Source organism: Nicotiana tomentosiformis, chromosome 1 (genome assembly GCF_000390325.3).
Source record: "Nicotiana tomentosiformis chromosome 1, ASM39032v3, whole genome shotgun sequence".
Lineage (NCBI taxonomy): Eukaryota > Viridiplantae > Streptophyta > Magnoliopsida > Solanales > Solanaceae > Nicotiana > Nicotiana tomentosiformis.
Window position 1 is genome coordinate 8,755,967 of NC_090812.1, and position 26,280 is coordinate 8,782,246.

The window sequence follows — 26,280 nt, forward strand, 5'->3', positions numbered from 1 at the left end:
CGAAGTTTATTTTACTTATGATTGACTATTTCTCTAAATGGGTTAAAGCACAGGCGCTCGAGAAAGTGAGATAGAAAGAAGTTATAGACTTCATCTGGGATCACATCGTATATCGATTTGGGATACCCGCCGAAATAGTGTGTGACAATAAAAAATAATTTATCGCCAGTAAGGTGACGAAATTCCTCGAAGACCATAAAATAAAAAAGAAATTAATAACGCCGTATCACCCTAGTGGGAACGGACAGACCGAATCGACAAACAAGACTATCATTCAAAACATAAAGAAAAGGTTGAATGACGCTAAGGGGAAATAGAGAGAAATTTTACCCGAAGTCCTTTGTGCATATCGAACAACATCAAAATCCAGTACGGGAAAAACCCCGTTCTCCTTAGTATATGGCTCCGAGGCCTTGATTCCAGTCGAAGTTGGGGAACCTAGTGCCAGGTTTCAAAATACAACAGAAGAGTCGAATCACGAGGCTATGAATACTAGTCTCAAATTATTGGATGAAAAAAATGAGAAGCCGCTCTCATCCGATTGGCTGCCCAAAAACAGCGGATAGAAAGATATTATAATCGAAGAACCAATCTTCGTCATTTTAAAATAGGGGATTTAGTGCTAAGGAAAGTCACCCACAACACCCGAAATCCAAATGAAGGAAAACTAGGCCCGAACTGGGAAGGACCGTATCAGGTACTCGAAATTGTCGGTAAAGGATACTACAAGCTCGGTGTTATAAACGGCAAACAACTACCATCCAGTTGGAATGTGTCGCACCTAAAACGATACTACTGCTAAGGTATGACCGTCCCATGTTCATTTATATTTCGAAATTAACCCTTGCAGGAGTTCGACCAAGAACAGGAATGGGTTATTTAACACAAAGCCTTAGGCCTGAAAGCACGCGTTGCACTCTTTTTCCCTTAGACTGGTTTTATCCCAAATGGGTTTTTCGGCAAGGTTTTTAATGAGGCAACCATTGATCGTGCTAACTTAGAACAATTCAACAGTATCCAAGGCCTCTTTACAATCAACCTCGAATACTGGGGGCATTACCCTCAAATATATCAAGTAAGTTTGATTATCAAGTTTGAGGCCAGAAAGTTACTTCATAACAATAGTGTTTCGATAGGAAACATTTTAAGAGCCAAATGGTCAATACGGACCATGCTCGTGTAGTTTGATCGATCCCTGGTACAAAACATGAACACATGTATAATAACATAAAGAGAAACTTCTTATTTACCGATATCTCATGTCTCAAAACCCATCCTCTATTCCATGATCTATTATGCAAACAGGCTCAAGGATCGACCATTACCCCATTAATCGGGGACTGCCAACCAAAAAATCAACGAGGCCAAACTCGACTATTAAGCATACGGGCTACATTACTTCGAGTTCGAGCAAGCACTCACTCGACTAATAAGACTACGGGTTACATTACTTCGAGTTCGAGCAATCATCTCACTCGACCATTAAGCCTAAGGGATACTCTTACTACGAGTTCGAGCAATCACTCACTCAGCTATTAAACCTACGGGCTACATTACTTCGAGTTCGAGCTACCAACTCACTCGACCATTAAGCCTACGGGCTATATTACTTCGAGTTCGAGCAATTACTCACTCGACTATTAAGCCTACGGGCTATATTACTTCGAGTTCGAGCTATCACTCACTCGACTATTAAGCCTACGGGCTACATTACTTCGAGTTCGAACAATCATCTCACTCGACCATTAAGCCTAAGGGCTACTCTTACTTCGAGTTCAAGCAAGTACTTACTCGACCATTAAGCCTAAAGGCTACATTAATTCGAGTTCGAGATACCAACTCACTCAACTATTAAGCCTACAGGCTATATTACTTCGAGTTCGAGCAATCATCTCACTCGACTATTAAGCCTAAGGGCTACTCTTACTTCGAGTATGAGCAAGCACTCATTCGACTACTAAGCCTACGGGCTATATTACTTTGAGTTCGAGCAATCAACTCACTCGACTATTAAGCCTAAGGGCTACTTTTACTTCGAGTTCGAGCAAGCACTCACTCGGTTATAAAGACTGCAAAGTTCGAATTTGATCAAATTGCCTAAAGCCTTGAACTTATGAAAACTTTCATAAGGCATGAATGAAACAAAGACCTTCACAAGGCAGAAAATAAGACAGAAACAAATCGGGAAAGGAAAAGATCTTTATATATACACAAAAGTGTTAACAACGTCCGAACAGGACCCTACACAAAAAACAAAAAAAACTCTAAATCTCCTGGTTATCTCTGGGGGCGGTCTCTTCTCCATCGGCCTCCTCCTTGCTCTCAGACCCACTCTTACTCCCATCACCATCATTGTCATCATCGGAAGCCGATGCTTCAGCATCGGCTTCTAGCTCTTTTGCCCTTTTTATCTCTTCAGTAAGATCGAAGCCTCGAGTATGGATCTCCTCTAGGGTCTCCCTCCGAGATCGACATTTGGCAAGTTCAACGATCCAATGTGCTCGAGCTTTAGTGGTCTTACCTACCTCTCTTGCTTGTACCTGAGCGGCTTCAGCATCATCCCGATAGACGGCCACGAATGCATCCACATTGGCCTTTGCTTTTTCAGCTTTAGATTTGGCCTTGGCAAGTTCAGACGCCAACCGAGCCTCGAGCTCCTCTATTTTTCTTTCTTGAATCGAGCTTTTCTCTTTCAAGCCTTGAAGTTGATTTTCGGCCGATGATAATTGGGCTCGAGCAGTTTCCTTTTCTGCGGCTAGACGGTCCATACCGCCTTTCCATCCCAAGGTCTCCGCCCTTATCATATCGACCTCCTCACGAAGCTTCCCAATCAACTCAAGCTTCTGCTGCAGCTATGAGACCGAAATATTAGCCACAGTTCCAGAATCGAGCCCATAGGCTTTTAAGATTATCATTACCTGATCGGTCAGCTCGGACTGGTCTTGATAAGTGCCTCTAGAAAGTTAAGACCATACTTTCAATGTCACCCCATATGTGTATTAACTACTTACCCACTTCGAAATATTTTGCACAAGCCCGAACTATCGGGCCGATTGATCAAATAGGTCGTCGAACTTAGTGGGTACGATATCGAATATCAACCCCGGACGGCCATCAAATCACAAATTTTAGCGAACTTCGTAGCCGATTTCACACCAACCCTCGTACCCGAAGTGGAAAAGGAACTTTTGTTAAAATCGGGTACATCATCGGGGGCATGGACCCTCTTTTCAGATGGTGCTTCGAATGTGAAAGGGGTGCGGGCTAGGCATCATTTTGAAGCCGCCCACGGGTAGCACTATTAGGCAATCTATCAAAATTTCTAGGTTGACTAACAATGAGGCCGAGTACGAGGCCATGATTATAGGTCTCGAACTAGCCAAAAGCTTGGGAGAAGAAGTCATTGAAGCCAAGTGTGACTCTTTACTGGTGGTAAACCAAGTAAACAAAACCTTCGAAGTTCGAGAGGATAGAATGCAAAGGTATTTGGACAAACTACATGTAACTTTGCATCGTTTCAAAGAATGGACTTTACAGCATGTACCTCGAGAACAAAACAATGAGGCCGATGCACTTGTAAATTTGAGGTCATCGATCGAGGAAGATGAGATCAGCTTGGGGACTGTCGTTTAACTCTCGAGATTCGTAATCGAGGAAGGTCATGCCGAGATAAACTCTATAAGCTTGACCTGGGATTGGAGGAATAAATATATTGAATACTTGAAGAACAGAAGGCTCCAATCAGACCCTAAAGAGTCGAGGACCCTACAAATCAAATCTGCTCGATTCAGATTGGATGAAGATGGAACATTATACAGAAGGACGTTCGATGGACCATTGACAGTATGCTTAAGACCAGGAGACACCGATTATATTTTACGAGAGGTCCATGAAGGCACTTGTGGGAAAAACTCCGGCGCCGAATCACTGGTACACAAAATCATTAGAGCAGGATACTACTGGTATAGCATGGAAAAAGAGACTAAAAGGTTTGTTCGAAAATGTGATAAATGTCAAAGGTTTGCACCGATGATCCATCAGCCCGGAGAACAACTTCATTCAGTCCTATCCCCATGGCCATTCATGAAATAAGGTATGGACATCGTCGGACCTCTACCATCGGCCCCAGGTAAAGCGAAGTTTATTTTACTTATGACTGACTATTTCTCTAAATGGGTTGAAGCACAGGCGTTCGAGAAAGTGAGATAGAAAGAAGTTATAGACTTCATCTGGGATCACATTGTATATCGATTTGGGATACACGCCGAAATAGTGTGTGACAATGGAAAATTATTTCTCACCAGTAAGGTGACGAAATTCCTCGAAGACCATAAAATATAAAGGATATTAACAACGCCGTATCACCCTAGTAGGAACGGACAGACTGAATCGACAAACAAGACTATCATTCAAAACATAAAGAAAAGGTTGAACAACGCTAAGGGGAAATAGAGAGAAATTTTACCCGAAGTCCTTTGTGCATATCGAACAACATCAAAATCCAGTACGAGGACAACCCTGTTCTCCTTAGTATATGGCTCCGAGGCCTTGATTCCAGTCGAAGTCGGGGAACCTAGTGCCAGGTTTTGACATACAACAGAAGAGTCGAATCACGAGGCTATGAATACTAGTCTCGAATTATTGGATGAAAAAAATGAGAAGCCGCTCTCATCCGATTGGCTGCCCAAAAACAGCGGATAGAAAGATATTATAATCGAAGAACCAATCTTCGTCATTTAAAAATCGGGCATTTAGTGCTAAGGAAAGTCATCCCCAACACTTGAAATCCAAATGAAGGAAAACTAGGCCCGAACTGGGAAGGACCGTATCAGGTACTCGAAATCATCGGTAAAGGATCCTACAAGCTCGGTGTTATAAACGGCAAATAACTATCATCCAATTGGAATGTGTCGCACCTAAAACGATACTACTGCTAAGGTATGACCGTCCCATGTTCGTTTATATTTCGAAATTAACCCTTGCAGGAGTTCGACCAAGAACAGGAATGGGTTATTTAACACAAAGCCTTAGGCTTAAAAGCACGCGTTGCACTCTTTTTCCCTTAGACTGGTTTTATCCCAAATGGGTTTTTCGGCAAGGTTTTTAATGAGGCAACCATTGATCGTGCTAACTTAGAACAATTTAACAGTATCCAAGGCCTCTTTACAATCAACCTCGAATACTGGGTGCATTACCCTCAAATATATCAAGTAAGTTTGGTTATCAAGTTTGAGGCCAGAAAGTTACTTCATAACAATAGGGTTTCGATAGGAAACATTTTAAGAGTCAAATGGTCAATACGAACCATGCTCGTGTAGTTTGATCGATCCCTGGTACAAAACATGAACACATGTATAATAACATAAAGAGAAACTTCTTATTTACCGATATCTCATGTCTCAAAACCCATCCTCTATTCCATGATCTATTATGCAAACATGCTCAAGGATCGACCATTACCCCATTAATCGGGGACTGCCAACCAAAAAATCAACGAGGCCAAACTCGACTATTAAGCCTACGGGCTACATTACTTCGAGTTCGAGCAAGCACTCACTCGACTTATAAGACTACGGGCTACATTACTTCGAGTTCGAGCAATCATCTCACTCGACCATTAAGCCTAAGGGATACTCTTACTACGAGTTCGAGCAATCAGTCACTCGACTATTAAACCTACGGGCTACATTACTTCGAGTTCGAGCTACCAACTCACTCGACCATTAAGCCTACGGGCTATACTACTTCGAGTTCGAGCAATTACTCACTCGACTAAAAAGCCTACGGGCTACATTACTTCGAGTTCGAGCAAGCACTCACTCAACTAATAGGACTACGGGCTACATTACTTCGAGTTCGAGAGATCATCTCACTCGACCATTAAGCTTAAGGGCTACTCTTACTTCTAGTTCAAGCAAGTACTTACTCGACCATTAAGCCTAAAGGCTACATTACTTCGAGTTCGAGATACCAACTCACTCGACCATTAAGCCTACAAGCTATATTACTTCGAGTTCGAGCAATCATCTCACTCGACCATTAAGCCTAAGGGCTACTCTTACTTCGAGTACGAGCAAGCACTCATTCGACTACTAAGCCCTACGGGCTATATTACTTCGAGTTCGAGCAATCAACTCACTCGACCATTAAGCCTAAGGGCTACTTTTACTTCGAGTTCGAACAAGCACTCACTCGGTTATAAAGACTGCAAAGTTCGAATTTGATCAAATTGCTTAAAGCCTTGAACTTATGAAAACTTTCGTAAGGAATGAATGAAACAAAGACCTTCACAAGGCAGAAAATAAGACAGAGACAAATCGGGAAAGGAAAAGATCTTTATGTATATACAAAAGTGTTAACAACTTCCGAACAGGACCCTACACAAAAAACAAAAAAAAAACTCTAAATCTCCTGGTTATCTCCGGGGGCGGTCTTTTCTCCATCGGCCTCCTCCTTGCTCTCAGACCCACTCTTACTCTCATCATCATCATCGTCATCATCGGAAGCCGATGCTTCAGCATTGGCTTCGAGCTCTTTTGCCCTTTTTATATCTTCAGTGAGATCGAAGCCTCGAGTATGGATCTCCTCGAGGGTCTCCCTCTGAGATTGGCATTTGGCAAGTTTAACGACCCAATGTGCTCGAGCTTTAGTAGTCTCAGCTACCTCTCTTGCTTGTACCTGAGGGGCTTCAGCATCGGCCCGATAGACGGCCACGAATGCATCCACATTGGCCTTTGCTTTTTCAGCTTTAGATTTGGCCTTGGCAAGTTCGGACGCCAACCGAGCCTCGAGCTCCTCTATTTTTCTTGCTTGAACCGAGCTTTTCTCCTTCAAGCCTTGAAGTTGATTTTCGGCCGATGATAATTGGGCTCGAGCAATTTCCTTTTCTGCGGCGAGACGGTCCACACAGCCTTTCCATCCCAAGGTCTCCGCCCTTCTCATATCGACCTCCTCACGAAGCTTCCCAATCAACTCAAGCTTCTGCTGCAGCTGTAAGACCGAAATATTAGCCACCGTTCCAGAATCGAGCCCATAGGCTTTTAAGATTATCATTACCTGATCGGTCAGCTCGAACTGGTCTTGATGAGCTTTGGCCAACTCAGCTCGGAGGTCCTTGATTTCTTCTTCCCTTTGCTCGAAGAGGAATTTAAGGGCGTTCCTCTCTTTCGTGAACCGAAGAGAGGAGTACTAGCACTACTAGAAATTCGCTAAAAACCGACCAAAAATACCGACCAACGTTGGTCGGTTATGGCAAATTACCGACCAAAATGTGACCATTACGGTGTGGACGGTGTTTTGATGGTCGGAATGGCTTACCGACCAAAGTTGGTCAGAAATTACCGACCAACTTTGGTCGGTATATTAAAACGACCATCTGACAAGTTTAATTACTTATCGACCAACTTTGGTCGGAAACATATTTTATTAATTTAATTTTACCAACCAAAGTTGGTCGGTTTAACTAAATTATATTTTTTTTATTAATTATTAAAATTAAAAAAAACCGACCAACTTTGGTCGGTAATTAAAAATATATATTTTTTAAAAATATTTAAAATTAAACATTACCGACCAACTATGGTCGGTAATCTCAACAATGCAAGCAAAATACCGACCAAAGTTGGTCGGTTAATGAACGTTGAATTCTGGGAATTCAATGTTCATTAACCGACCAACTTTGGTCGGTATTTTGGAATAATTTATTTTTTTAATTAAAAACCGACCAACTTTGGTCGGTTTTTCTGGGTTTAATTTTGGCATAAAATGCCTGTTTTGGCAGCTAAACCACCTGCCAGCATACTAATACAACAACACAACAACAACAACAACACAACAACAACAACACAAAAATAACAACAACACAACAACAACCAAAACATTCAATAAATACTTTAAAACTAACAAATTAAAGTTCAATTGAACATAAAAATCCAAAACCAAGTTAAAACTAATTACAACAAGTTCAAAACTGATTCTATTTGTCTAGTTCAAAGTATATAAAAGTCAAGGGGTGTTTTGTACAACATCATCATCACCGTCTGATGAACTTTCATCTACAAGATGATATAGAGAACGGTCTTGTGGAGGACGGGAAGCACGATCACGGGGAGGATGGGAGGAACGATCACGAGCAGGGCGGGAGGAACGATCACGTGGAGGTCGACCCTCTGGAGATGACTCACGAGATCGGGGCAACGGAAAAGCTCCACTAGATAGGAGAGTTCTGATCTGAGCTTGCATGCCAAGGAATTGAGCATCTCTAAGCCTTTCTCTTTCCTTGGCCGCTTCTAGCTCTGATGTGAGCTTTGTCACTGTCTCCCACATAGGGGAGAGGCTCTCCCTATTAAGTTGCTCGCCTTGCGAGGAAGTCCCTGTTCCTCGCATTCCACACTTATAGCGATAGAAGTTTTTAGTAGGAAGCCCATATACCTTCCCCCATTTTGGACCGCCAACAGACTCCAACCATATTCTTTCAGCATCCTCGTCCGAAGGTTGGGTTGGCTTACCCGATTCACCAGCTGGATGACTACGGATGAATTCCTCCACGTTACTTTGGTAGCGACCCTTTATTATTTTAAATTAAATCAGTATTTCAAGTTTTTTATAAAAGTAAATTATAATACTTAAATAAAATTGAAAGCTTACATATGCAGTCGAGGCCCGGTCCTCGACTCACCTATCTTGATCCCCCTCTTTTTTCTTCTTCACAACATGTGTCTCCTTGAATAGCTTATCATGACTCATTGGACGCCCATACTTCTTTTCCTGAAAACAAATTAATTTAGTTAATAAACAGAATAGATATACTTAGAAAAGTAAAATAATTTAAGCAATTACGTACCAATCTTCTTTTTATTGTCCCTAGGCTGATCGCACCTCCAGTGTGCAAGGAGCCTCCCTTCTCGGATGCGCGAGCTTTCTTTCCTTTTTCGCTCCTCTCTAAGAACTCTGCGGTAAGCCATTGCCTTTGCAAATCATTCCACAAATTCTCAAGTAACCAGCCAGGCCTCTTGTTCTTCTTTCTAGCATCCGAGAAAGCATCCGCCAATCTCTTGCGAGCTTTATGATGAAAATTTGTAGCCACTTCCGCGCTATAGCGGTCTTCCCATACACACTTGCTCTGTATTTCAAAAGTTAAATATTAGATGGAAACATCATAAATATAAATTATTAAACTGTTTAAAAGAACATTTATACCTTAAATTGATTGAAAATTTGCTCCTTCAGTGAGAATGGGCAATCAGTCCAAGTCGCATAAGGGCCATCATAAAGCTTTCTGATGGCATTGGTGATTATCCTCGTAGTCTTATTACCCGGCCTGAACCTGCAATTTAACAATAAAAACACATTAATATCTTAGTAAAAATGTTACAAATCAATAGACGCAAAAATAATGAATAACACTTACCCATCACCCTCAGGGACTATGATGATCCTGCCATATCGATCATAATGCACTACCTCGTCATCACCATCCGAAGCATGTGTATCAGAGGCATGTGAAGACGGTGTAGGCGGGTCAGAGCTAATGCCTCCCAGGCGAAGGCCTGCAATAGATGGAGTCGATGATGAAGATGGTTGCGATCCCTGTGACTGCGACATAGCTGGATGCGACCCAAGTGGATGTGATACCGATGGCTGTGACCCGAGTGGCTGTGACATGGGTGGATGCGATCCATGTGGCTGTGATACAGATGGCTGTGAGGCAGCTGGACTGTATGTCGGACGTATAGTCATGAGACCCTGTGATCGAAGACTGGGTGTCTGAATGAAGGTGTACGGCTCGTGATGCTGTGGCAGCTCAGTATAGCCGTGTGGTGGAGGATAAGACATAGGCATCTCTGAAAAGGGTGGACAAGAGGGAGTATTATTTTCTACCCTCCTCTTTCCCTTCCTACCCTTTTCTCGACCCCGAGAACTAGTAGGGTCATTGTTACCTTGACCCTTGCCTGCCATCTGCATAATATAATACACATTTAGATTGAAACATATAAGAAACTAGCTATAAAACGAGAGTGCTTTAAAAAACCAACTTTTTAATCCTCATCGACGTATTGTTCCTCGTCCGAGAATTCTTCGTCCTCACTTATTTGAGCTTCATCAGTTGATTCTTCGTCCTCATTTTCTATAATTGTTACTTCATTTATATCAACTTCTTCCAATATGCGTTCAGGATGTTCCAAATCATTTTCTAACTGATCGTCCACTATTTGGTGAATATTGGAGATATCGTTTTGATATGCAACATCTAACACATTCTCGACTTCCACCCTACCTACAGGCTTAGTTTTTATTACAACCCACCAATCGGACTTATTCCGCCGCAATGGATAAGGAGCATAATACACTTGCCTAACGTTATGTGCAATTATGAAAGGATCATAGCGATCATACTCCCTCGTATGATTAACCTCAATTATGTTGTATTGGTTGTGTACTCTTGTACCTCTTGTTGGATTTGGGTCAAACCACTTGCATCTAAAGAGTATCAATTTCTTATATGGCCAACCTGTATATTCTAGTTGTAATATTTCTTTGACCATACCATAATAATCAATATCTCCAACTTGGTTGCCATCACCACCTTGAACCCACACCCAGTTGTTGTTGCTATTTTTATTTTTAGAGCAATCCTCTATATGAAACTTATAACCATTCACTACGTACTTAGACATTGTTGTGACCTGAAGCCCAGGTCCCCAAGATATATTTTTCAAAAATTGATTTACACCATTATTTGGATTATTTACCTACATAGAGTTAAAAAAAGTCATAAGTTAGCACAACTTATGAATCAATTTTTATACATTGACTACATATATGTGTGTGTGTGTATATATATATATATATATATATATATATATATACACTTACAAACTGTTTGAACCATGTATCAAATCTCGTATATACAGCATCATAGCCAAATTGACCCACGAAGTGACTGTGACATATCAAATATTTTTAGTAGTTGCATCAATATGTAGTCACAGTAAATTTTACATTTTGATAACTAATAAATCAATACTTACTTGAGAAATGGTACAACTTCGGGACAATTTAGCAACACATGAAGTGTAGCTGACTTGTACTCCATATCACTCAAACTTCTCTTTCTAACATCCTTAGAACATCGGCCTGGTTGATTGAATATGGACATTGGTGGATATAATGGATCATTCACACATTCGACCGTGTGCCTATTGGGCCTATTCCTAGAACATGGCACGTTACTCTCAAAATAATAAGAACAAAAATGTGCAGTTTTCTTTGCAAGATAGGCTTCGCATATAGATCCTTCAATCTTATTTCTCTGCTTAACAAATTATTTGCATTTGCCAATTGTCCTACATAATCTCATGTTAGCCAAGAACATTCAAATAAAATAGAATATTATATCAAACTTATAATATTACCTCTCAAAGGGATACATCCATCTGCATTGAACAGGCCCTCCAAGTCGTGCCTCGTGTACAAGGTGTATTGGAAGGTGTTCCATCACATCAAAGAAACCACATGGGAATATTTTTTCCATCTTACTAGAAATTACACGGATGTTCTGGTCCATCCGAAGTAGGTTTTCTTCCCTTAATGTGGTAGAACACAAGTCTTTGAAAAACAAACTAATCTCTGTGATGGGTTTCCAGATTCTTTCAGGCAAACCACAAAATGCAATAGGCACTAAGGTCTCCATGAAAACATAGCAGTCATGACTTTTCAAATGGCTCAACTTCCCTACCTCCATATCTACTTTTTTTCTAAGATTCGACGCATAACCCTCAGGCATCTTTAATTTCGTAACCCAATCACATATTTGTCGTCTTTCCTCCAAAGTGAATGTGTAACTTGCTTTGGGCTTGAACACCTTACCATTGTTTGATGTCTGCAAGTATAATTCAGGCCGCCTGCAATATTCTTGTAAGTCCATTCTAGCCTTTGGGTTATCTTTTGTCTTACCTTTAACATCCATCACTGTGTTGAACAAATTATCAAAATAATTCTTCTCAATATACATGACATCAAGGTTGTGTCGGAGAAGATTATCCTTCCAATAAGGCAACTCCCAAAATATACTCTGTTTCGTCCAATTATGATTAACACCATATCCGGGGAATCTATAAGGTGGAGCCTCAGTAACTTTACTGAAGTTCTGGACCCTCTCCCAAATTTCCTCACCTGAAAGTATCGGAGGTGGAGAATCATATTCCACTTTATTCTTTTTGAATGCATTTTTCATCCTTCTAAACTCATGATCATCAGGCAAGAATTGACGGTGACAATCAAACCATGATTGCTTTCGGCCATGTTTCAAAGTGAACGCTTTACTATTTTCCATGCAGTAAGGACAAGCTAGCTTCCCAGCAGTCATCCACCCAGACAACATTCCATACGCAGAAAAATCATTAATAGTCCACATTAAATTAGCACGCATATTAAAATTCTGCTTGGTTGATATGTCATATGTTTCAACACCATCATACTACAATTGTTTTAGCTCATCAATCAAAGGTTGCAAATATACATCAATCAAACTTTTTGGATTACGTAGACCGGGGATAATACAATTTAAGAATATATATGGACTAGTCATACACAACTCAGGTGGTAGATTATAAGGTGTAAGAAAGACAGGCCAACATGAATATGGTGTCGTAGATATAGAAAAAGGCGTGAAGCCATCGGCACATAGACCTAACCGAATGTTCCTTAGTTCACTAGCAAAATCTGGATATGTCCTATCAAAGTGCTTCCAAGCTTCTCCATCTGAAGGATGACACATAACACCAGGTGGTCTTCTATTTTCAAAATGCCATCTCATATGAGGAGCAGAACTCATCGACGCATATAACCTCTTTAACCTAGGTATAAGAGGTAAATAATGCATTGCCTTGACAGCGACCATATTCCCGCTGGAAAGCCTCTTGAAACGAGGCTTTTCGCAAAATTTACAACTGTCTAAAGTTGCATCATCTTTATAATATAACATGCAACCATCTTCACAACAATCAATTCTCATTGACGAAAGTCCTAACTTAGAAACCAATCTCTTCGCCTTATAGAAATCACCAGGTAAGTTGATATTAGGGTCAACTAGTTCACTCATAAGGTCAATGAAACAGTCCATGGCTGCTTGAGAAATATTCCAATTAGATTTGATACTTAGTAATCTAACTGCAACAGACAGCTCAGAGTGCGGACTTCCTTCACGTAGTGGACGACTAGCTTCCTCTAACTGTTCATAAAAACGTTTTGCGTCATCATTAGGAGTTTGTTCAACATTTTCATTGGGCTCACCCCTCAAAAGCATCCGCAACCATATCCTGAATTCTAGAATCAAGATTTGTATTCTCCACCGACCTACTACTTTCACCAACAACCATGTTATGAAATATCCCACGGCTACCATCGATCTCTCCATGATTAGTCCACACAAAGTAATTCTCTATAAACCCCTTCCTATAAAGATGAAGCTTAACTTCCTCCGATTTTTTAAACTTCATACAATCGCACCTGACACAAGGGCACCTAATTACTCCTTCACTTTGGTATGGTGGAAGTGACATTGCATGTCTAATAAAGTCATCAACCCCTTCTACAAAATCCTCCCGCAATCCCCGCCGATTAGGATAATTTCTATTGTACATCCAAGTACGATGTTCCATCTATACAAATAAAACAAGAACAAATTAATTTATTCTACAATTATAAATTAATTATATCTTTTTAGTTAATTCAAGATAATTATTTTTTCCTAATTACACCAATTTATATCCTAAAAGTTCAATTCATATCCAAAAGGTCCAATTCATATCTTAAAAGTTCAATTCATATCCTAAAAGTTACATTCACAAGAACAAATCCTAAAAACTAAATTTTCAATTCATATCCTACGATTTTAAACATAAACTAACTAAACTAAAAAAATTCAACCCATACCCTAAAAGTTCGATTCACAACAACAAATTAATTTATTCTATAATTATAAATTAATTATATCTTTTTTAGTTAATTTAAGATAATTATTTTTTCCTAATTACACCAATTTATATCCTAAAAGTTCAATTCATATCCAAAAGGTCCAATTCATATCTTAAAAGTTCAATTCATATCCTAAAAGTTCAATTCACAAGAACAAATCCTAAAAACTAAAATTTCAATTCATATCCTACGATTTTAAACATAAACTAACTAAACTAAAAAAATTCAACCCATGCCCTAAAAGTTCGATTCACAACAACAAATTAATTTATTCTACAATTATAAATTAATTATATCTTTTTTAGTTAATTCAAGATAATTATTTTTCCTAATTACACCAATTTATATCCTAAAAGTTCAATTCATATCCAAAAGGTCCAATTCATATCTTAAAAGTTCAATTCATATCCTAAAAGTTCAATTCACAAGAACAAATCCTAAAAACTAAAATTTCAATTCATATCCTACGAGTTTAAACATAAACTAACTAAACTAAAGAAATTCAACCCATACCCTAAACTAAACTAATTCATAAATAATTGACTAATTAACAAAACTAATTAGTTAATAAAACTAATTAACAAAACTAATTAAAACAAGACATAAACCCTAATCCTCAATAAAATATAATGTTCAAATAATTGAAACACTAATCAATTGAAACTAATTCATAACTAATTAACAAAACCTGGAAATAATAAATAAATGGGTTGTAATTCAAACCTAAAATTTTTAGGAGATGGAGAAGGAGATCGAGGGGCGGCAGTGGCAGTGGCAGCGGCGACGACGACGACGCGACGACGGCGAGGGTGAGGGCTGGACGGCGAGGGGGAGGGCTGGGAGAAGGAGAGAGGGGAATGAAGGTTTAGAGTGAAGAAAAGGGAAAAATTTCAGAGAAATGGGGGTTTCCCCCGTTTTTCACTTCTCTGATTTTAGAATTACCGACCAAAGTTGGTCGGTAATTTTGGTCGGTACATTAAGTGCTGGTGCTGACCGTTTGACCAAAAACCGACCAACTTTGGCCGGGTTTTTTTAAAAAAAATTTAAATTCTTTAACCGACCAACGTTGGTCGGTAATTTTAAATATAAATTCTTAAATATTATAAAATATTTTAAATAATAAAATAATTATTAAAATTTAAAAAATTGGATCCAGATTATCGACCAACGTTGGTCGGTAATCCAAAATTTTCTTGTCTGACTAGTTATTGACCAATTTACCGACCAACGTTGGTCGGTATTTAGTTTTAAAAAAATATAAATATTTTTTTCCCTAGTTTGCGTCCAACCTGGACGGTTTTTGGTCGTATTTTTTGACCGACCAACGTTGGTCGGAAATAGTTGGTCGGTTTTTAGCAGATTTTTAGTAGTGTAGCGCAGCTCAGCTCGAGACCGAGAACACGCTTCTCGATGAACCGTTGCGGCCTGCAAAGAAAGAAGAAAAGAAGTTAGAAAATAAAAACAAACATGAAGGTGGTACCAACGAAGTGAGTTAAGGCTTACCCGATTCAGAGCCTGCTGCACTTCGTAGAAAAGACCCAACGCATCACTAGGGCCAGCAGCATCCTCGATACCGGTAAACAGATCACGAAAAGGGTCCTCTCCCTCGTGAGGCCCGTCTACCTCGAGGTCCCCCAAAGCTTGGGCCTCTCGAATCGCCCTTCGGAAAAGGCAGGGAGAGTAGGCGAGTCTCCGATTACTATTGCCCCAAGCGAGTCGCTTGGGACATTCTCCTCAGTTCGGAGAACTTCAGGATCAGCCCTTTCGGATATACCCACCGGTTGTTGACTTCGGTGGGAGGCATTCTCGACCTCCATCAACTCGGGGACTTTGCCCGAATCCTTCTCTGATACCGCCTCAATTCGAGGCGGAGGCACACAAACCACCATCGATCCAGCTGTCGTTGGGGCATCAATGATTTTCTTCACTCGGGCCACCAGTACGGACCCGTCGTCTTCTTCTTCCTCGTCTTCATCCCTTAGACGCCGAACTAATTCTTCGGTCAAAGGGATGGTGTTTTTTCTCGGTTTACGAGCCGTCCTCGTCTTCGGTTTTGGATTTTCGGAAGTAGAGGCTCTTTTTCTCTTATTATCCTTCACCGATTTTGGAACAAAGGCCGAAGCCTCTTCCTCACCGGACAGGTCGCTCAAAACCGCATCTTTGCCCAGGCCTACACACAAGAAAATTGATTAAGTGTATGGAAAACACTCCGTTCGAACTATCAAAGATACGAAAAAGAGGCTTACCATGATTATTGGCCTCCCATCGGCCCTTTGACAAATTATGCCATGAGCGTTCGACATATGTAGAGGTCGAAATCAGGTCCCGTACCCAGTTCTTGAGGCCAGAAACTGTATCGGGTATCCAAGGAACCGCTGCATCCAGGTCCCGCTGCATTAAAAAGAAAAAAATCAAAGAACTGCGCAAAACATGGAATACCGAGATGAAAATTTGGTATGTTTATTTTTTCTAATAATTACTTACTTTTTTCTCTCCATCACGTGTGCAAGAGAACTAAAAGAAAAACCAAATTTGTTTATGTTTCTCAAATTTAAAAGGACGAATTACATTATTGCCTTTGATATGATAAGAACATAAACTTTGGATCAAACTTAAGGGATGAACTGTTATAAATATTCTAAATGAGCAAAACAGTTAGGTTACAAACTACTTACTACATTATAAGCAGAATGCAGCCACAATATTTTAATATTAAGCAATAAGCAGTATATGGTCTTCCACTAGAGATTAAGGTAACGTTAACCGTCGCACCAAAAAAAAACGTTAACCGGACTAATTTACTTTATTGTCATTCAAAAGTAGTTGATATTACGGTTCAAACTAACTTAAAAGCTTAGATCTAGTATAGGGAACTGTGAATAATCAAATATCAACTTTATATAGTGCTACGAAAAATGTATGCACTTACCAATGTACGTGTACCCACTCAGTTGCTATTCGCTGATATTTTATGCTAAAAGATTATCCTCGTTTTTACTTTAACGTGACAATCCATTAAATTAGTCAGGCATATTTATGGAGGGGAAATATGACATTCGAGAATAGACTTAATTTATAGACACTGATAGTTTAATTCTTTTTATTATTAGTACTTCACTTTTATTTGTTCATTTTGCGTACGTCTTAAGATATAATAAATAAAATACATAATTTATCATGATACAGATATTAATTGGTGTATAGTTTTAATAGATTTGAAAAATAATTTGAAATGCGTTATTAATGTTAAAAGCAAAACAAGAAAAATAAATTATTTTTATCTAAATATGCAAAAAGTGACAAGTGAAAGTGTAAATTTATTTTTAGAATATTTGATAACTAAAAGTGAACGAAGGGAGCATATTTTAACTTATTATATTATGTTATTTACTTTATTTTTCAATCGACTTATATTGGTCGGTAGCCTATGGAATAGTTATTTCTAAAATTATACGATAGTATTAATTCTTGTACACATTTAGCGTATTGCTCTATAAATATGAGTGATAGCTCGTGCACAAGGCTAACCCATTAACGTTATAATCTTCTCACGGGGTTATTAATTAGCTCTTCAGCTTTTAAAAGAAAGAGAGAGATGGCAAGACTAAGCAGAGGGCTGTTAATGCTTATTGTAATAGTGGCTGCAATTCAGATTTGCGCAGCGGAGGCCACTGCAGCCATCACCGCCACCGTCTCGTGGGGGGAACCTTGTAGCCGCGAAGCTAAAACCCAAATAGAACAATGCTTAAAGGAAGAGACTGCTGACATTGACAAGTGCTGCCGTATATTACGCACCGCCATTCAAGATAGCTGCCCTTGTTGGGTTCACGCTGTGGCCACAGACAAACCACTTGCCATTGTCTACTTTGATTATTGCCAGATTTATCATCCACCATGCTAAAATGCTCAGGTAATTAAGCTGTCCTAATTAATTAATTATCTCCTCTTTTTCTTATCATTATCCATATTCTTTTTATAGTAAAAGCAAATTTCAAATATCTTTTTGTTTTTCACTTGGATATCTATGATAGTAATAGCTAGGGGTAGCAAACTGACGATGCAGGTCGGATGTTAACGGGTCAAACCGAGAAATGCAAATACGGTAAATTATTCGGACTCGACCTATATCTAATATGGATATTCATAGAAAAAAGGTTAACTGATAGATAATATTCATATTGATATTATTCACGGCTTCTTGAAAATGATCGCTTCTGAAATAAATCTTAATCTCCCAAACTAGAAGAACCCCTAATTTGTGTTTTATAAATATAAAAGATAAACAAATTAGTTATTTATTGGTTATCCATTGATTATTTTTTTTTAAGCGAATAATATAATTTTTATTCATATTTGATTAATTTTAAAAAAGTTTATTATCCAACTTATTTTTTAGCGAATAATATAGAGAATAATTGTTGTTTTGGCATAATAACCCAAGAGACACTAATAGTTATACCTTTTTGGCATCCTGATCCCCTACTTCATAAATTTTAATTTAGACAGCTTAACCTGATCAAAACTACTGTTTTGCACTTTTGACCAAACTTACCGGACATTAATTTGACGAGGGGATAAAGTGTATGCTTTTAAAGGCGAATGAGAAACAATCATTTTTGTTTAAATAATAGTAAAATCAAAAGAAAACTATAACATGAAAAAGAATAGGAAACGGAATTAAAAAAATCCCCCCCCCCCCCTCTTCCTATGCATCTTCTTTTCCTCCTCCAACCCCCTTCCGTCATAATTCTCTGCCTCTCCCTTTTTTCCCTCATCATCCATTTTATCGCCTTCCCACCACCATTAAATAGCTATGCACCAGAATCACAAATGGAGACTATCGTGCTACCATTAGGGACTTACAAACCGGAGGTTGAGATTGGGATTGGTGTTTCGATGAATTTTGCCGCAACGGCGAGAAGGAATCAGAAGAAATCTTCGAGCGGCAGCGATGGTTGTTGTTTTAGTGCTGATTCTTCTTCCTTTTCAAGTGGGGCCAGTTTAATTACTGGAGTTGGCTTCTCCAATGATTTCGTTGAAGACAAAGCAAACCGAGGCAAAAAAGGAAAATAACAACTGGGAGACGATAGCATTTTTCACAAAACTTAAGTTCTTAAAACTGAAGGAAAAAATGATGATTTTTTTTTTCTATAGGTGGATGATCACTTGGATAGTGATGAGTCTTGTTAGGATTAGAGGTATAAATGGAGCTAGTGTCATTGCTCATAGAGTGGACAACCATGGGAGCTGCTGGGTCTAAGCTTGATAGCATATATAGCTAATGATGTGGCAACAGAAAATTAGGATGTTTTTATAAATAGCATATAAAAAATGATATAGCAAATGATGTGGATCTAATGTGTCATCCACACCAAGCAAGTGAGTAACATGGTTAGAGGTGCTTAAAACTTCAATTTTGATCAAGTTAATTAAGGTGTTTAGATGAAAACTTATGAAATTAGAATCGAGATGTCAAAATGGTATAAGTACGAGTGTCTCTTAAGCTTATTTTGACTTTTTTTTTTTATTCACTTTGTCACCACTTAATACATAGCTTTGTGTTGTTGGTTTCAGGCGATATGACAATATATGAGACGGAGGAAGACAATGGGATAGTACCACTTCTTTTTTTCCAAGCTATGTCTTCGTCGATGTTAGATCTTAGTTTTCTCTTATGTCAGTTGTAACTTTGTGCCCTCATGGTACAACGTAACGGCGTTGCTTCCTTTTCCGTTTCCTTGTACAAGTGTTGCTGAAATTTCGATGCAATAAGTTAAGGACTGTTCTTGTTAAAAATGCGGTGATAATGAGAGTTTAACGTCCACGATAACGTATTACTAGTTGATTTGTACTATGAAATTAAGTTGATATGCAATAGTGGGTAACTCTTCATATATAATAAATCTGCTGTAATACCTTAAAAGGTCGAATAATAAACAATTTGTTATAATAACTAATTAAAGCACATAGTAACGTATAAACTCTTTATAAGTCAATCTCACTTGAAAAATTTCTTGACCCAAGTGACATTTAATATTGGTCGAGAATCATTGATTGGAACTATTTCATCTTCAGTAATGCCTGGATTCATCGATATATCCCTGTTTGGATTGCAGTACCATCCCTAAAGAATGGTGTTGCATTCTTCATCAACTGCATGCACGTGCAATTTGGCCATAATGTCAAACCGAGAGCTGCTCGAGAAGGAAATCGATCTGGAAGCTTTCAAGTGCATGTCATAGAAAATGCTAGGATCCCACTCACTAAGTACCTATAATTTAAAGTGTATATATAATGTATAATGTATATATGCAGTGCGTATATAAACTTATAATATGTATATAAAGTGAATAATTAATACTTATACCTTTCGTATAAAAAGTGTATAATTTTTCTCACAAATACTCTCAATGTTTCTTTCCTTTTTTCCAATTGATCTTATTTCTTTAGGTTTAATAGTCTGTTTATATAGCATAGTATAAAAATCGTATGTACATCGCCTTTTGTTTTTTTCTTCTTCTTCTTCTTCACATTCCTACTTTACTACTTTTTTTTTTTTTTTGTGATAAATTTTTTGTATAAATTCTCACACTTTTTTCCCTTTCTCTTTTAGTCCTTAATTGTTTAGATTTGGTGGTGGAATTGAGGGTGGATGACGCTGGTCCAGGGGTGGGTGGGTCTGATTTTTGATGATCTGTCTTTTTTGGGGTTTGGGTAGAATGGTACGGTGGCGGTTGTGTGGTGGTAGCAGGGTTGGTGGTGGAATTTTAGGGTGGATGACTAGTCCAGGGGTGGGTATATTTGATTTTTTGTAATATGTTTTTAGGGGTGTGGGTAGGGCGATGGGTGGCAGCGCTATGGTGGAGGTCACGATGGTACGACGGCGGTGGCAGTGCAATAGCAGCGGGGTAAGGATGGAGTTTTTTTGTGTAGTCTAACAAATGGTGGAATAATAAGGTGGATGGGATGAGGTTGGCAGTATTTTGGGCTGATAATTCTAATATGTTTTAGAAGAACTAACCCAAATAGCCACTCACCTAATTTCTTAAACTAAAAATAGCTGAAAGATATATAATGTATGTAAAATTCATGTATAACATGTGTATAACTGTGTATAATCAATGTATAATGTATGTATACTGACTAGAAAAAGTAAAGCGTAAAGCTGGTCGGCTATTTGTGTAACAATCCCTATGTTTTAGGCTACTAAATGGACGATTTGCAGTCGTACCCTATATTTGTGCCACCTTTTAACATGTACCCTATTTTTAAAAATTATTGATTTGGTAGCCAGCTGACAAAAAAATAGTAATAATATGACTATTATACCCCTGACAAAAGATATAAAAGTTGCATCACGCATTAATCGCGTTCTCCTCCATCACTCCGTCCCTCCTTAGATCTCCTCTCCTCTCAGCAACTTTATAAAAAAAAAAAAAAAAAAAGTTGAACTAGATTCATATTCCGAATTCAAAATTACAAAATACATTGTAAGTATTGCAATTCATCTTCAGAATTCGAATTAGTTTGTGAAACTGATTGATCTTCATGATATATGTTTCTGCAATTATTTTCGTAATTCATCATGCTTTTTAAGTTTTAAACTTAAAAAATAAAATCGGAATTCAATTAACGCCTATAGATATTTTCACTTATGCTCATTTAATCACATTTGCATGAAATTGTTTGACGGATACAGCATGAAGTTTTCACTTATAGATCTTCAAAAACTTTTCAAAACTTCAAATTTAATGCATGAAAGATATAGAATAAAGTTGTTTCACGTTGAACTTTGAAGTTTTAATCAAATACAAGCTAAAACTTCATGCTAATGTAGCGTGAAGTTATTTCACGTTGAAGCTAAAACTTCATGCTAATGGATGCTGAAGTTATTTAGTTCATTTGATAAAACTTCATACCAACACTTGCTGAAGTTTTGTCAAGCAGTCTACAGTATGCTGAAGTTTTTTAGTTCATTTGCTAAAACTTCAGATTAAGCATGCTTAAGTTTTTGTCCTGTAGTATGTAATTTTCTAAAGAATTTTTGCTAATGCATGCTAATGTTATTTCGTTCATTTGCTAAAACTTCATACTAAAACATGCTGAAGTTTTGTCCTACAGTCTACAGTCTTTTCATGAGTTTTATCCAAAACCTCAGTCTAAACAAGCTATAGTTTTTTAGTTCAATTGCTAAAACTTCAGGATAAACATGCTCAAGTTTTTGTCTTGCAATATGTAATTTTCTAATAAATTTTTGCTAATGCATGCTGAAGTTATTTAGTTAATGTAACGACCCGGCCAGTCATTTTGAGTATTACAACCCCGTCCCCTCGTTGACTGCTCAATTTATGCTTTACAGTTGTTATGTGACTCGTCGGGGTGATTGGTTCGGGTCCGGTGAGGTTTTGGAATGAATTGGAATACTTAGTTCCAAGGTTTAAAGCTTAAGTTAAAATAGTGACCGGATGACGACTTATGTGTAAACGACCCCGGAATAGAGTTTTGATGATTCGAATAGCTCTGTATGGTGATTTTGGACTTAGGAGCGTGTCCGAAAAATTATTTGGAAGTCTGTAGTTAAATTAGGCTTGAAATGGCTAAATATAAATTTAAGTTTGGAAGTTTGATTGGGGAGTTGACTTTTAGATATCGGAGTCGGAATTCAGTTCTGAAAATTTTCATAGCTCCGTTATGTGTGCAAAATTTGAGGTCAATCAGAATTGAATTGATAGGTTTCGGCATCAAATGTAGAAGTTGGAATTCCTTAGTTTTCGTTAAGCTTGAATTGGGGTGTGATTGGTAATTTTAGCATTATTTGATATGATTTGAGGTTTGAGCAAGTTCGTATGATATTTTAGGACTTGTTTGTGTATTTGGTTAAGGTCCCGGGGGCCTCGGGTGAGTTTCGAATGGTTAATATTTGAGGAATTGAATTGATAGGTTTCGGCATCAAATTGTGTATTTTGTAATATTATGCTGAAGTAAAAATTATGTTTTTCCTTCTGTTATTTGAAGAGAACTAATATAAAAAATAACGCACAAAAAGATTAAAACAAAAACATATAATATTTCATTATACTACATTAACAAAAATTAAAATTTAGTTAAAAGTACATTAAAGCTAAAACTTCATGCCACACTTTAAAGCTAAAATTTCATGCTAATGGATGCTGAAGTTATTTAGTATATTTAATAAAATTTCATACCAACACTTGCTGAAGTTTTCTCAAGCAATCTACAGTATGTTAAAGTTTTTTTAGTTCATTTGCTAAAACTTCAGACTAAACATGCTTAAGGTTTTGTCTTGCAGTATGTAATTTTCTAAATTGTTTTTGCTAATGCATGCTGAAGTTATTTAGTTCATTTGCTACAACTTCATACCAAAACATGCTGAAGTTTTGTAACGCAGTCTACAGTTTTGTCATGAGTTTTATCCGAAACTTCAGTCTAAATAAGCTGAAAAGTTTTAGTTCATTTGCTAAAACTTCAGCCTAAACATGCTTAAGTTTTTGTCCTGCAGTATATAATTTTCTAATAAATTTTTTCTAAACTTCATACTTATACATGCTTAAGTTTTTGTCCTGCTGGATAAGTTCGATTTGCCTTGTTATTAATTTCAATGGGAGGTTGACTTTTGGTTACAACTACTTGAATCATGATACAAAACTTGTTCTGGTTAATAAAAAAGTATCATTCAAAAATTGTTCTGGTTAATAGAAACCAATCGATCGCAAATGGGATTAGACAAATTTATCCTGAAGCTCACCATGGTATATGCCTCTATCACTTTGAGAAGAATTTAAAGCAAAGACATGCAAAAAGTACGGTAATAAATCTTTTCCAAAGCACTGCAAGGTCATACAAATGCAAAGATTTTAATAAGATAGTGTCCCAGATCTAAAATGTTGACAAGAAAACATACAATTACATAATGAAAGAGACGCCAGAGAGATGGGCTCGATCGTGGTTCCCACGTCGACGTTATAATATGCTGACAACAAACATGGTAGAATCAATGAATTCCGTGTTACTAAAAGTGAGAGAGATGCCTATTTTAAGAATGTTAGATTTCATCCAAGAAAAGTTGGGAAAGTGGTTTTACGAACGGAGAAAAAAACACATGAAACTTTTCACAAAGTATCAATATGAGCAGAAGATGAGATGAATAAGAAGATAGACTTGGCTTGCAAAAATATTTGTAAGTATATTTATTAACTTCAGAATTTACTTCAGCATGTTTTCTCTGAAGTAATTAACGAATGCATAATCACTTCCACTTTTTATGTCTGCAATGATTTACTGCTTACAGATAAAAAAACTTCATGCTTTTTCTTTTTGAAGCAATAATACGCTGATATATATATTTTTACTTCTTTATTCCTTCTTAGGTGTTCAATCTTTATTCAATGTTGTTTAGAATAAATGAAAGAACATAATTCATTGTGGACTTAAAAAAGAGAACTTGTGACTGCTTGAAATTCCAACTTTATGAATTGCCCCGTCCATACGTAATTGCTGCTATCAATAAGAGATATTTGCAGAAATCTGATTACTGCTTAAAATGGTATTCAAGGGAAACATAGTTCAAAACATATGAAAGACATGCTAATACTGTCGGAGATCAAAATTCATAGGATATACAAGGAAGAAGACAAAATAAGAAGACAAAAGAAGAGGTATATCCCTGCGACTGAACCAGTACGATTAAACTCTACCAAATGCAGTCGCTGTAAACTGTCACGACCCCAATTTTCCTCCGTAAGATGTCGTGATGGCACCTAGTCTCTAAGACTAGGCAAGCCTAACAGTTTGTGGAATAACTAAATATAAAACTGAACTCAAATCTCAACACATGATATATAAATAGAAACTGCAATTCAAATAATTACAACTCCCAAAACCTGGTAGAAATAAGTCACAAGTTTCTAAGAGAAAATACTAAGTATCTCTATACATCAGAGTCTACAGAGAATAAGGAAAAAAACATAATAAGGATAGAGGGGGACTCCGAGGTCTGCGAACGATGGTAGATATACCTTGAAGTCTCCACGTACAACTAGCTCACTGATACCTGGTAAGCAGTACCTGGATCTGCACAAAAGTTGTGCAGAAGTATAGTATGATTACACCACAACGGTACCCAGTAAGTTCCAAGCCTAACCTCGGTAGAGTAGTGACGAGGTCAGGTCAGGGCCCTATTGGCATAAAAGGAAATGAGGTAGAAGATATAATAATACAATGAAATAACTGAGAAATGAACAACGAGAAATTGTAGAGAGATAACAACACAAAAAATAGAGGTAAACAACATGGGCGCTCTCGAGGTACCGTCGCATAGTCCCAAACGTAAATACACAGCAACGGGATCTCCTGAGGTACCGCCTCGTAGTTCCAAAAGTAAATATGCAACAGGGGATCTCTTGATATACCGCCTCATAGTCCCAAAAGTAAATATGCAACGGGGGATCTCCCGAGGTACCATCTCATAGTACCAAAGTAAATATGCAATATGGGATCTCCCGATGTACTACCTCGTAGTCCCAAAAATAAATATACAACAAGGAATCTCCCGAGGTACCGCCTCGTAGTACTAAAAGTAAATATGCAATAAGAGATCTTCCGAGGTACCACCTCGTAGTCCCAAAAGTAAATATGCAATAGGGAATCTCCTGAGGTACCGCCTCGTAGTCCCAAAAGTAAATATATGACAGGGGGAGCTCCCGAGGTACCGCCCCGTAGTCCCAAAAGTAAATACACAACTCATAACCTATGTAATAATGAATTTACAACAAGGAATCATACAATTAAAGACTGAATACAAATTAAGAAAACAGATAATTTAACTAACCATGTTGCACAAATTGCAAGTAAGAGTTAAGACACGTAGACATGTGATACTAGTCTAAACATGATAACTACACATGTTAAGGCAACTCAGTTAAGGAATTTAAAAGAAAACTACTCAGCAAGAACCGAAATTTAAATATTTAGCCCATGTACGCACTCGTCACCTCACGTACACAACACTCACATATCACGAATTGTTACAACAGTACCAAAACCTAAAGGGATTTCTCCCACACAAGGTTAGACAAGTCACTTACCTTAAATCTTGCTCAATCAGTCGATAAGAATGCCTTTCCCTTGACTTTACAACTCCGATCTGTTCAAATATAGACAAAAAAATCACATACTATAAATATAACTACAAGAAACTAATTTAAATAATGAAACCACGACTTTAGCAAAGAATTAAAAACTTGGCCACAAAAAGTTGATCCGGGCCCACATCTCGAAATCGGG

At 37.9% G+C, this 26,280-nt stretch overlaps 1 protein-coding gene and 1 long non-coding RNA gene across 2 annotated transcripts; one reads left to right on the forward strand and one right to left on the reverse strand.

The window, feature by feature from the left end:
* Window positions 1-2,264: 2,264 nt before the first annotated feature.
* Window positions 2,265-16,374, reverse strand: LOC138899409 (uncharacterized). Its single transcript, XM_070185709.1, has 5 exons — window positions 16,224-16,374; window positions 15,678-16,147; window positions 6,477-6,600; window positions 6,349-6,377; window positions 2,265-2,594 (listed from the first exon to the last, which is right to left on the reverse strand). Exons 1-5 carry the CDS (start codon window positions 16,372-16,374, stop codon window positions 2,265-2,267), a joined length of 1,104 nt encoding a protein of 367 aa, XP_070041810.1.
* Window positions 16,375-17,418: 1,044 nt separating this feature from the next.
* LOC104113864 (uncharacterized) lies at window positions 17,419-19,847 on the forward strand. The gene is made up of 2 exons (XR_690281.4): window positions 17,419-17,887; window positions 19,552-19,847. It is a non-coding gene; the product is annotated as an uncharacterized lncRNA (long non-coding RNA).
* The last annotated feature ends 6,433 nt before the right edge of the window (window positions 19,848-26,280 follow it).

Excerpts from the sequence above, each read along its gene's own strand:
- LOC138899409 (XM_070185709.1), bottom strand. The coding sequence starts at position 16,374 with ATGCAGCGGGACCTGGATGCAGCGGTTCCTTGGATACCCGATACAGTT. Across the intron at positions 16,148-16,223 it reads ATGGGAGGCCAATAATCATG|GCCTGGGCAAAGATGCGGTT; the intron begins GTAAGCCTCTTT and ends TCTTGTGTGTAG. Across the intron at positions 6,601-15,677 it reads GCGACTCGCTTGGGGCAATA|AGGGAGACCCTCGAGGAGAT; the intron begins GTAATCGGAGAC and ends TGCCAATCTCAG.